Below are 13,422 nucleotides of genomic sequence, written 5' to 3'. Positions count from 1 at the left end.
TAGTATCTGCCCGCGTTGTTCACCTACCACAGTGCTAGGCTGGAAGAAGAGAGCATCCTCTTCCTGAAGGTATCCAGTCTCTTGGATTCCCTATACGGAGACCAGGGTGGACTATGGAGTTGAAAGCTTGGTCCACCAAGCTCTCCGAGGTGGGGTGCTGGGTGAGGAAATTGGGTTCACCTGGGTCAGGGCTATTATGGCGGGCAACTGTCCTGTGCAGGGCTTGTGTAGTAACAATGAAAATGGTGGTATAGGTGATAGGAAAAGGCACCTCAAGGTTAATTCACCAGGTATTACAAATAATAACTCTAATTGCAAAGGTGCTTAAAGGTTAGAGAGAACCACCTGCCTCTCTAAATTTTGTGGCTAAAGCAACAAAGAAACTTACATTAGAAACCCAAGCACACATAGATTATCACTGTAAATTTTCATAAGAAGTAACATGAAAAGGTACAAAGAAATAAACAATCGATTTCTTTCTGTTTCTTTCTTTCCATGATTTAATGGATCTTCATGGTTTCAGTCAATATGCAGTTCCCAAGCCGCTGGGGGTCGCGTAACTAGTTAGCATGGAGGGCAGGGCTTGGACCAGGCCCCAAGCAGCATGTCGATGAGGGATTTATGGAAAGGGAGAAGTGGTTCAGATACGGTGACTTCTGGTTGAAACAACTCCATCAAGATATTTGTCTTGACCGCAACTGAGGTCAATTGACGGTCCAATACCTCAGCTGGCCCGCTAAACACCATAGCGAACAAGGCACCCTCCTCCATAGCCACGGTAGGGGAAAAGATCAGGTCAGTGTCTGGTGAGGTGCCCAGTCAACTGGCACCCACCAGATCCTCATACCAAGTGTCCTCAGGGTCTTCTGAGGGCTGGTAATCATAAGGGTCCTTAGACCCCTCCATTCATCACCCAATCCAGGCCGGTCATAAGAATAAGGCACTTACTGCGACGTGGATGGTCTGCCCTCAGCCAGCGTCGGAACCGCCTTCGGACGGTGCCCGTCCTGCTCCATGGTGGGAATGATAATGGTGGGGGCGGCACCAGCTATTGGCGTTGGAACTGGAACGGGTGCCGGGGGAGGTCTACGTCGCTCGACCGCTGCCGCTCTGGATCCATCACTGGAACCTGGGGGCAGAAATCCAGTAGGGACCCCTTGGCTCAGAAAATACCTTTAGCTGGGCGGGGGTCGCTCCGGCTCCCGGAAATTGAAAGAGGTGTGCAGGCGGCCCAGACGCAGACTCCACAACAGAGCTAGTCCTCGAGTGCCAACGCCCCTGCATCTCGTTCGAATACCTGCACGGCGAAGTGAAAGAACTCTTTGACGACTTCTTTTTCTTATGGGACTTACCAGATCTTACTGATGACTTTGAATGAGACGACGATCGCCAGCAGCAGCTCCACGAACAATCTCGGGAACTTCTTTGCAACCGAGATCTTGAGCTTGAGGAACAGCTTCCTCTGCGCCTTTGGATGCATGGCGGAGGCAATCCTCACCCGTCTTCACATCGTGATCGCACTCCAGACACCAAAAGGAAACCAAGCGTAGGTCCGTCACCAACACCTAGAAGTGTTAGGCGCCGCAAATTTTGAAACTTGCCTTTTTGGTGGACATTTTCACTCCAGAAGAAAAAGTATCGAAAAAATATTCAACAAAAGGGTGAAGAATAGGCCAGTCGAATAGTGACTGGGGCTAGATCTCTCAGATCTGCGCTGACTGGAATGGAAGAAAAGAACCAAAGTCAGCGCACTGGAGTGACACCTACATAGGCACTGCGCACATCACTTCTGGCGTGGACAATGACTCCATGCGGATCAGAACACCACAACCTATTGGCGCGCAAGGGTACTGCTCGTCAAAACTTTCAGGAGCCAGTATGATGCCTGGAGAATATTCTACGGTAAAGAATCTGCGGCTAGAAGTGTCCATCAGATGTTCCTCAAACAGTTAATTTCTTGAAATATCTCTGTTTTCAGAGTGTTAAGGGTCCTTGAGAGGAGGCCAGCTTTTTGTCTCTCTTTTTGCTAACTGTTAGGTGTGACTACTTATGGCCAGGCGCAGAAGCTCAGAAAATTTAGTAACTCCGTTGGGGGTGCCCCAACCTGAAGATGATCCTTCTATGAGGAGCAAACCTCTACACAAAGGGCGAGTCTAGAAACAGACAGAGACTAACACATGAAAGGGGAACTCACTCGAGCTGGTTCTAAAAACGGAGACAGAATACATATGCCCCGTCTTCTGTACCTGTTTGAAGTGGGAGCTCCTGACCCACTTGTTGACCCAGTTCCAAGTTCCCTTAGACAAAGGAAGGAGGTGCTCCAGAAAGCACCCAGAGGACTGCTGTGCAATCAGAGCTGGTGTCTGCCCGACCACCAACATCCCAGTGTTGAAAGGACATCACCTAGTGTTCTATCTGGAAGGAACAGCTGAGTCCCAGCCTGAAGCACCTGGAGTGAACTTGCCTGATGAGAAGAGTGTGCTAACCATGCAAAAGGTGCTGACCACCAGAGCAAGCTGAGCAGTTGACTTCCACGCATGGGTCTGTCCACCCAGAAAGGCTCCAGGGAGAGCAATCGGAATGCTCTCAGATCAGAAGCTGCATCATTGTCCTGAAGTATGCCCAAAGAGGATGATGCCGCTGTAACACCGATGTCTGGTCAAAATCTTGCCACTGTCCTCAAGCGTGCCATAAGTGGGCGGCGCTGCTCTAACCTAGAAGTGTGGCCAAAGCCTTTGCATTCTCCTGAAGTGTGCCCGAAGCGGATGACACCACTGTGACCTCGACATGTGGCTGAAGCTGTGGTACTATCCTTCAGCAGATAATCCGCTGTGACCCAGAAGTATGGCCTGTGCTGATGCGGATCATGCTGCAGGAGAGCAAACGTCATGCCTGGGGCAGACCTAGCCGCCGTGCATCATGGAGCATGATGTCGAAGAGGGGTTCCGCCCTGAAGATGATCAACAGCTGCAAACTTCTGCCCCCTGCCTGACTCACTCCAGAGACCAGACATCTGCGATGCGGGAGCCTGTCAACAGCCAGACCCATGAGGCAGCCTCCACAGCTATTATGTTCCAGACCTGAAAACAAGTGTTGCCTCTCTTGCAGCAAGTGCATCTCCCTTTCACAGGAGAAGGGAAAGTAGATGACATGCATGGCTGACACTACTGTGGTCTACAGGTAGGGAGGGGGAGAACTGCCCCTGACACATGCCATATTAGCCCCTATCTTCAGTTAAGAGGGAGGAGAAAAGGAAACCTTACAACAGGAATGGCCCCACCCCTGTGAAAAATACCTGCATTTTATAGTGTGAAGCATTTTGTTTAATGTGTATTACTTTCTTCTCTCAAAAAACAAGCATTGAGTTGGACAATAGGTTATTGCACTATTGGGTGATTGCTGAGTTCTCAGCTTGTTTCAGACCCGCATTGCCTCCCTGAGAAACCTGTAACTGCTTCCCAACTATATCACTGAGAGTCAAGTGCTGAAGGGGTTGCACTTGGCCCAGTTTACAGAGCCACAGTAGGATGGACCCTAGACATAAGAGGCAAATGACCCCACCACCACAGCCGAAGACCAGTATCCCTTGCTTATCCCATGAAACCCACTGCTAGCTAGCTGTTTGAGATCATGCTAAGCCAGTTACAACTTTAGACAACAGAGTAATCTAGTTGAGATGCTGAACTTGCAGTTGGCTCTCATAAACTCCAAGGGAGAGGAAAAAGAGAAAAACAGGGGTTGAAATGGAGAAGTCAACATTAGCTCACCAGAAACAACAGGAAAGGAGCAGGGAAATACATAAAATAATGGGCCTAAGAGGCGAGAATGAGGGAGGAGGAAATGCAGGAAAACAAAAAAGGATACAGAACTAGAGAGGGAGATTATAGCTTCAGAGAAAGAAAAACTCTGGGTGATCAGAGGAGACAGCTACATCTGGGAAAAGCGATTCTACTTCCAACTCTTTAATTTCCTACCAAGGTTCCATAAGACTGCGTGAACATGTATGTGAAGGGACAAGATATTTGGAATGTTTGTCAGTTTTGAGACTGCTTGTAAGGCTCAGGCTGTGAAAGATGTGTCTAAGGCAGCCACTTTCACGAGTTGTTTGCTCATGCAAGGTACATCATTGGAAGAATGCCTGTGACTCAGCAGATGTTTTATGAGTGGAAGAATGAAGCTCAGATCAGAAGGTTTGGCTGCAGAGAGTTTAATATCTTCCATAGGGCCATCAGTGACGTAACGCAAAATTATGATATCCCCCTGCAGAACGGAATCAATAGGGGCCTTCTGAATGGTTGGGCCCCACCTAAGCTACCATGGCCTGCTTGGGAAAGCAGAGTAGCTTCCCTGAGCGTCTACTTTTTTCCCATTCCAAGCCACTGCGTGCATTCTGCAAGGCATGCAATGGCATGGTTAGAGGTTAAGGGGGCTCCTTCTAAAACAAGAGACCATGGGGGGCTCCCGCACTGTGGGGGCTGCACCAACCTCCGTTATACTCCTGAGGACCATAGGATACCTCCCATAGGATACTTTGCTCTTCATTACAGAAAACACAATTGCATGGAATTGCGCTAAATATGGTATGAAGTATCAGACCACAGGAGGTAGCCCATAAACCACAGTGAGACTGGGGCAGTACATGATATCAGACAACAATGTCTCAACGTGGAATTCAGTGGAAGGACAAGTAATTCAAAGGTGAGCTGTATGTTACAGTATCAGAGGAATGAATCCATACACAGAGGACAACAGGAGACCAAGTTAGTAGGAAAGAGTTGTATTTTCAACAAATGATGAACATATTGCGTCATATGTACATATCATATAGGTTTAAAAAGCACTGCGTGACACTTAGTGAAAGTGTAACCGAAAAAATACTGTGCACAAGTGCTCGTGGAGTTGGTGACGGCGCAAGTGACACATAAAGTGGTATATACAGCGGTGAAACGGCGCAACAAGGAGAACAATGGTATTTTGAATATGCCAAAGTTAGGGCATTTACACAGTAAATGTATGGGAATTCAAAGGACAGTAAAGCAAATGCCCATGTTTGTAAATGCGCCAACAGTAACGCTGTTGAAGTCGACGGCGTTTCGGCCCGTAACACTCTTTCCTACTAACTAACACTAATTCCACGTTGAGACATTGTTGTCTGATATCAAATATGGTATGAAAGCAGAGCTCCATTCGAAGAACCCCTTTGCTTGGTTTGTAAAACCATTCTGTCGTTTTCCAGATGTTAACATTTCAAATGTGTTCCAGTCTGTGCATGCAGAGGATAAATGTTAAAGGCATCTGGACCATTATTTTGTGGACTTCCACAAACCTGGTTTCTCTGCACACCCCAAAATTAAAAAAACAGTCAAATCTGATTGGTCGAATGAGCTTTTTCCCCTGTGATCCCTTTCAATTTCACAACCCAAATATAGGTTTGTTGATCTAAAGAACTCTGGTTGGCTGGAAAAATTGCTATTAAAGGATGCAAGGGACTCAGTCCCTGTGACCTGAAAAGAAACAAGTAATAGAGCACATAAGGGGCAATGGTTAGTATAATCTAACTACAGGCCCATATGCCCCCTCCCCATGTTTAAAAAATAGCAAACAGGCCAATTTTGCTGTAGGGGTTGTAGCCTTCGGCATGGCTGCCGAAATCTAACAAAAACTGGCTTGGGGCACGTGAAGCCAGTGCAAGCTTTATGGGCAAGGGATCCTGAACCCACCAAGCTTCATGGACCTATGTTGGCCCTTTTGGTGGTTCAGTGAATCTGAAAGCGAGTTTGCAGACCCTACAAAAAGCCTAACATGGATCCACAAGACAGTGATGGTTTGCAAATCCCATTGCAGGATGCATGAACCATTTAAAAAACCTGAAGACCTAGCCCAGGGCAGGTGGGGCATAACGGATCACCTTTGGAATCATGCAATTTGCTAGTCACCCAAGAGGAGTACGTTAAGGACATATCTCCTTGTTCTCCTGTTGACTTCAGGAGGGTTGGGTTCAGCATGATTAATAATCTCCAAAAAGACAGTATATACGGTAAGACCATTCACTTAAATACACCAATTGGAACACCTCAGTTCTTTTATTTCCCGTGAAGCAAGATGAATTCAGAAAAAGGAAATTTCTGTAAAAATAACCAAGGCATTTGGTGCCCAATTGAAGAAAATACACTGAGGGTTTTGAATGCCACTGGGGAGAGGTGGAGCAAAAACCACATGCCATGGAGCGGGAATTTAAAAAGCCAACATCAACAGAGCTCTCAAAGATGATAAGCAAGAGCTCTCAAAGAAGTTCAGTCATTTACTGTAATTAATGGCATTCTTTTGCACTTTATCACTTTACACAGCCAAAATGAGCTGAAGGCACCATAAGAATTCACTTTTCTATATACCACATCACTAATAAGTACATAAACAAACAATACTACTGATTTGACTTTCATGTAAGGTAAGATACAAATTGATTACCCACTGCACCCTCTCCCTCAGTCAAAGTGGAAACAATTCAAAGCAAAGTCATGAGTGTATATGCACAATTTTACAAGCAATAATTTTAATAGTAATTCATCAAACCTTTTAAATTATTTTGAAAAATAGTTATACATGTTTCAGGCCAATAGTAACCCCGTGTAATGTGCATAATATCAGTGTATAGCGTGGTCACAGTTTTATGACGAGGAACTGTAAAAGAAGAAAGAGCCTCATTACCTCATAGTAATATTGAAACGCTTGTGATTTATCCCCTTCACTGTCGTAAAGTTCACCAAGCTTTGCCAGTACGTGGGAATCTGTAGGTACCACACTGATAAGCTGCATTAACCACTCGATTGCTTGATTTGGATCCTCCAACATTTCATACCTGGGATTGCTCAAATTAAGGATGATTACTTTGGAGTCAGTGAATGTTGATAAAACAAAACATGAATACATAATGCAATCAGGTACTGACTGATGACTGTTTTTTGCATTGTATACCTTCTAATCTGTTGAACATGTATAGCTGTGCAAGAGTGGTTTGGCTTTCTGTGGTGTGTCTTGATGGTCTACTGAGGAAACCTCTCTAACCATCCTTACTATGGGTGGTTATTCCAAAGCGGGTTAGGTGACCAGAGTATTGTAGCGATGAGACATAATATCCCAAAGGGTCATTCTGAACTAGAACCACTAGTGTCAAATGCTTGGTGATTGGATCGCCTAGACCAGGTAATGGAGGAAGTCAAGAAGGGTGCGAGGACTATTAGTGCTAAGACAAAAGGTCCTTTTGCCAATTTTGTGCCTCCTCCTTTCTGCAACAGGGATAATTTTAAAACAGCTGGCAGAAATGTGTCGCTCCATGGCGCATCTTGGTCATGGCATTGTAAGAAATCTTCTGATATGCATCAGAAAAAGAGATAGGGATGGTGAGGAGGTTGTCACTTAAGAGGGGCACTGCCACTACCTCAAAGAAATGTTTATGACAATTTGAGAGTCAGAAACAAGGAGATTCTGCCTGGAGTTGACCGCTGCATGTCCTGTCCCTCAGAGTGCAAACAAGTGAAGCCAAGGTGGTGTATAAGGAGGACAGTATAGGAACACACAATTACTTTCCATGTCGTAAAAGAACTCCTATTTGTAAAAGAAATAAAAATGGTTGGACCGCACCAGTGACACTTTATCCAGTTCAAGGTGTTACAGCAAATCTAGCACATGATCTGAATTACGCTGGTCTTTTCTACAACTCCATGATATCATTTTACCGGGCAACATCCTTTAATCTGACGCCGTAATCTCCTGTGCCTTCAAAGTGCCAGCAATAGAACAAACTTGTCGTTACCACGCATTTGTTTAGCACACAAGTTGTTACAACAACTTGTTAAGAGGGGGCACATCGTGGTGTTGGATTTAAAGTCCAATACCTTCCCTACTCTTGTGCAAACTGGAGTTGGAATAGTAAATAATACTAATCCAAAGTCCAGCGCCCCTCTATGGCAAGTCATTGTAACGACTTGCGTACAAAAGGAACTCGCCATAACGACGCGTTCGTTCTAATGCCGACATTAAAAAGGCTTGCGTGCTAAAATCCACCTTGCCACCACATCTGCTATCAGACAAAGGGCAATTACCTTTTCTTAATCGTGCAGCTTCATGCAATATGAAATGTGGCATCCAACTCTCACAAAATTATGCTTATTTGTTTATCCTTAAGAGAACTTAGACGAACACATTGATATAATAACACTATCTGAAGAATCTTAGGGCCAAATGTACAAATACTTTGTGTAGTTGCAAACACTGACAATAGGAGACTGTGACCGTAAAAATGCTTTTTGCAATGTAATAAACCCATATTCGGAGTCAATAATTTTTTTTTTACTCCTAAAATGGGTTTGTAAATAGATTAGGAATCGCAATTGTTGTAGGTGTTTTTTTCAAATAGCGATTCTTATCGATACGGATCAATGGTTTGGAATCAAAACAATGGTCGTACTCACTGAAACATTACTGACCCCCTAGGCTGGGGTGGTAACCCATTCAGAAAAGGGAAAGGGTCCAATTGGGATCCCGTACCCTTTGTGAATGTTAAAAAAAAAGGTTTGTGGGGGAATAGGCTTTTGTCGACGGAACAATATCCGACTCTCATATAAACATTTAAAAAAAAGGAAACTTTTATTTTTAAACTTAGTCTTTTTTCCTCTAAGGAAACCGTGCTGCATTTAAAAAAATACTGGTCGCAAATTGAAAGCAGTATTCTGTGAATAGTAAATAGTATGTCTGGCCCCTACATCGAAGTGTCTTTCTTTGCCAGGCAGTAAATCTTCTTGAGACTTTAAAGAAGGATACAAATTGGCTATTTGGTAAAGAACCTGAGCGCTATTTCTCAGTATTGCATGCAGTTTAAGAAAGCAATCCAGTGCATCCTCCAGCCGGCTTAATTTCTTGTAGGTCAAACCTAAAACAAAGAGACACTGTTAGTAAAATAATATAAAGATCACTAACACATAATAAAGGTAAGTGTGGTTCCTATTTTTGAATCAAACCTGTATTTATATTTAATGCATCCTTTTTGATTTTTACAGGAGCAATATTGTAACTGGTAATGGCACAGTGTATTTAAAACGGGTGCACAAAATTAAACTTTACACAAATTCGCAGTGTGCAAAATTGCCAATTTCCTCCAACTTTTTATCAACTCTGCACAACTTCAACTACAGAAATTTCACACAAAAAGATTTTTTTTCTTGGCAGTTTTTCTAGGAAGCAAAATCATACAGTTTCACAAGCACCCTGTATTTACCCGTAACTCACTCACCTGGATACCTAAACTATTCCCGAAATGTTTTTTGCACACAGGTGTAACTTACATGTGGGAAAATCTGCATCCTGTTTCATGAAGTCAGGACATGTGCAGAAGTTACTTACGACTGCTGTTTAAATCTGTAAGCTGTGTAGGAATCTCAGTAGTTGTCAGAGTAACAACTAGGGGTGGGGGTAGAGTGTTCCCAGGGGAGTGTAAAATGAGTGGTGAAAGGACATTTTATAAACACCCACAAAGTAATGACTTTGAGGGTAGTCACAAATGTTTGCAATGCTTTTTTCACACTTAAGTGGCCTTTTTGTGCAGCTAAGTGCGACAAACCCCACCCCCGGTTTTAAAACTATGCCGCAGAATGGAAAATGATTTTCCATGAAAAACTCAAGAAAGATAAAGTAACCTACTCCCTAAGCTACTCGTGTAGACTTTGTGCGATAAGGTGAATCCACAGGGTTAGGCAGGTGTGTAATGCAAAATGATGGGGCCTTTCTGAGGAACCCCTAAAATGTCAGTACCACTAGTTACAACACAGATGCACACAGCCCTTCACCTAATGAAACCCCCGAAGGGTTTGGGACATTATGCACCACCAGTGGAGTGTAGGTGCCTACTCTATGCACCTGAGCCTTAACAAAGATGCATATTAACAGGGTGAAAAGGGTAAATTCCATCCCTGAAGCATGACATCTTTTGCTGAATCTCCACAGACAAACACATGCAGCAGGAAGAACTCCGCCTCCAGTTCATACCTGTCACAGCATTCAAAATCTTGCCCACCTTTAAAAACTCCTGTTACACCATGTATGCCTGCAAAGCAAACATCATTGACTCCACCTAAAACCAATTTTACTAATGCGTGAATTGCAATTTAAGTCACACAAAAAATCACAAGTCTCTTTAATGATGAACAAAACTACCTAAGACTGAGACACCACTTCCTACTATACAATGATATCCCCTTTTGTTTGCACTGCTAAGGCATAAGAGTTTATGGTGTGCACCAAATTATCTGCAACTTTGCTAGCTGGCATGATGGTGGAGAAGGCGTAGTCTCTCGGAGCTTTGCACCCCTCATGAGTATCCTGCATCATTTGTGCTCCATTGCCCCATCTTTGTCCTCCTGAATGACCAAGCAGACTATGGGGATTCAGCAGTCCTGGTAGATTGTGCCTGTTTACATCGACATAACAAGCATTTGCAATGCAATAGATCTCGCGTTTACACAAGCTTGAGCTATTGGCATTGTAAATGACAATGCCTTTTATTTATGTTTTAAAAACGAAAATAAAAGGCATTGTTATTTGCAGTGTCAATAGCTCAAACTAGCGTAAATGCGAGACCTATTGCATTGCAAATGCTTGTTAGATTAGGGAGTAGAAATGCTGCCTTTCGGCCGGCGCGGCAAATCAATTAAATAAACAAGAGCGGCCACTAAAGTGAAAGCGGAGCGTGCTGCAAATTAAAAAAAAAAATAGTCCTTACCGACTTATGAAGGACACCGCGTAACGACACATGGGCGGTGACAAACAGAACAGAAAAAGAGACTTGAGGAGCTGAAAAAAAACAATGCACGAGTTCGAGGTAGCGTTGAAAGACACGAAATATCAGAAATTCAAGAAGGATTCAAAGAATTTCACACATGAGAAGGTCTACACATAAACTCGAGATGACTACAGTCTCACAGAGAGAAACCCTGGCTACAACACTGACACAGAGGGATCAGACACCGGCTCTGACAGTTCTGAGATGGGATACAACAAGAGGGGTACCTTCAGAAATCGGAAGGATGAGGAACCAAGACGGACAACGACGGCCCACTTTCCAAGGCCCACCGCCCTTCCCCGCCACCCCTTCCTTCTATGGACCACTGCAATTCCAACAGCAGCCCTACACATACTGGAACTCGGCTCAACAACCCGAATACCCAGGTCCATCGACTTCTTTTTTAGGGAGAGGCAAAGGGACACAGCGAGGAAGAACTAAAAGAGGACAGCAAGTACAGTGGTCGTACCCATTAGAAGCCACGAGGATGACAACGAGGAGCATGGACCCCCCGAACAACCCTACAACCAGCAACTGCCCAGTCTAGTAGTAAATCTGACTGACAAAATTCTATCATCCACCCAACTGGAAGTACTGGAAAAAGGCTTAGGATTCGTCCCTACACCGAGCCTGGACAAATTCAAGCTGAGCTGTTAGATGAACGAATTTATTCGCAAGATCAAACTACAGGTCTATTTTGCCAACAAACCAGCAGCCGACACCAGAAACAGAGACACAGGCCTGCATCTGAAATCTAACTTCATCCCCCATCCGCCACATTGCCTGTGAAACTTCTAGCTTTTGAAAAAGCTATTTTGAAAGAAATAGGGGAGATTGATCTAAGAACCATCAGAATCTTTCACAACACAAGCAGAGCTGAACATGAAGCCATCCACAACTGGCCAATGACTCCATTATAATGGTGAGACCGGCAGACAAAGGTGGCGTCATTGTCCAAAAGACCTCTGAGGCATACCGCCGAGAATGCATGCGACTACTTAAAGACAAGAGGAACTACGTACGTATTAGAGATGATCCTACAGAATGCCTACGGATAGGGATCACAAGCATGGTGGAGGAGGCCATCTTGCAAGATTGGATTACCATGAAAGAAGTGGATTTCCTGATCAACACCCACCTGATAACCCCTTATTTCTACACCATATCCAAGATACACAAGTCATTGGAGGACCCGCCTGGACGACCCATTGCTTCCGGCATAGGATCCATACTGGAAAACCTTTTTAAAATTCACTGATGCCTTTTTACGTCCTCTTATACAAGGAACGAACAAATACTACAGGACACTAAGGCGGTACTAAGTCTTCTTAAAGACTTACAGTTCAACCCAGGTACTAGCATCCTCACAGGGTTGGACGTCGAAAGCCTGTATACTAGCCTACCACATAGGGAGACCCTAGACATAATTGAAGAGGTCCTATATGAAGAGAACTGGACCTACCACACACCAAGACTGCTGGAGTGCTGCAAGTGGGCCCTGACGGAGAATTTTTTCTGCTTCGAGAACACCCTATTCCGTCAACAATATGGGACCAGTATTGGCAGCATATTCGCCCCTAGTGTGGCCGGGTTATACGTGCACCACCTCGAGAAGCACAGATCCTGACAGACACCAACCCTTATCGCCAACACATTACACTTTGGAAAAGGTACATTGATGATATTTTGCCGTTTTGGGACGGCGAAGAGTCCAGAGCAAATGAATCTTCAAGATATTTTTCTCAGATTCACCCTCACCTGAGCAGATCTCAGTTGGTATTCCAGGACCTCAATATTTTTGCAGTGCAGGGGTTCCTAAAGACAACGACACACGAAAAACCCACCTCAAAAAACTGCTTACTCCTTTACAATAGCTTCCACCAAAGGCATTTGTTGGAGAATCTCCCCTTTGGCCAGTTTCTCAGGCTAAAGAGGAACTGCACTGAGGCCAGAGACTTCAAAACACAAGCCGAAAAGTTATCACATAAACTCATAACAAGAAAATACCCAGCAAGTCTGGTATCAAAAGCAAAAAAGAGAGCAGCCAATAACCAACAGGGATGCCCTACTTGAGACACATCGAAGTCAGGACACCCAAAAAGACAGAAAAGCTATCTGCATCACGATCTTTAACATTGTCTCTGATCGTGTTACCAAGATAGTAAAAAAACACTGGCGCATTCTAAACAGCGGACAACTTATCATCTCTAAACCAATGTTCTCCCACAAGAGGGGGAGAAATTTGAAAGACATTTTGGTGCATACTCACCCAAAATCAATAACAAACAGAGATAGGAATCAATCTGTTTTGCGGACACCACCCACGGGTCATTACCAATCCGGTAATTGCAGCGTATGCCATCTGACCACCGTTACTATAAAAGTGTCCTTCAATAACGCGATGAGCTGGGAATTACGTAAGTTAACAAATTGGAACACTGCAGGAGTAGTATACACGATAACTTGCCCCTGCAATCTACATTATGTAGGCATGACTACAAGAAAAGTAAGCATCAGGGTATGTGAACACCGCAGTAACATCAGGTGTCACCGCATTACCACAAAAATGTCCGCACATTTCATGGAAC

The 13,422-nt window shown here is 44.3% G+C and overlaps 1 protein-coding gene across 3 annotated transcripts in view; it reads right to left on the bottom strand.

Moving 5' to 3' along the window:
- Positions 1-13,422, bottom strand: part of IFT88 (intraflagellar transport 88) — a 537,246-nt gene that overhangs the window by 204,816 nt on the left and 319,008 nt on the right. For all 3 annotated transcript variants that reach the window (XM_085621562.1, XM_085621564.1, XM_085621563.1), the window contains exons 18-19: positions 8,821-8,929; positions 6,709-6,859 (exon numbers count right to left, since the gene is read on the bottom strand). In XM_085621562.1, coding sequence (XP_085477688.1) covers positions 6,709-6,859; positions 8,821-8,929 — 260 coding nt within the window. The remainder of the gene's footprint in view (positions 1-6,708; positions 6,860-8,820; positions 8,930-13,422) is intronic.

This window comes from Triturus cristatus, chromosome 8 (assembly GCF_964204655.1).
Source record: "Triturus cristatus chromosome 8, aTriCri1.1, whole genome shotgun sequence".
NCBI classification, from domain to species: Eukaryota; Metazoa; Chordata; class Amphibia; order Caudata; family Salamandridae; genus Triturus; species Triturus cristatus.
This window is presented reverse-complemented; position numbering and strand designations above follow the sequence as displayed.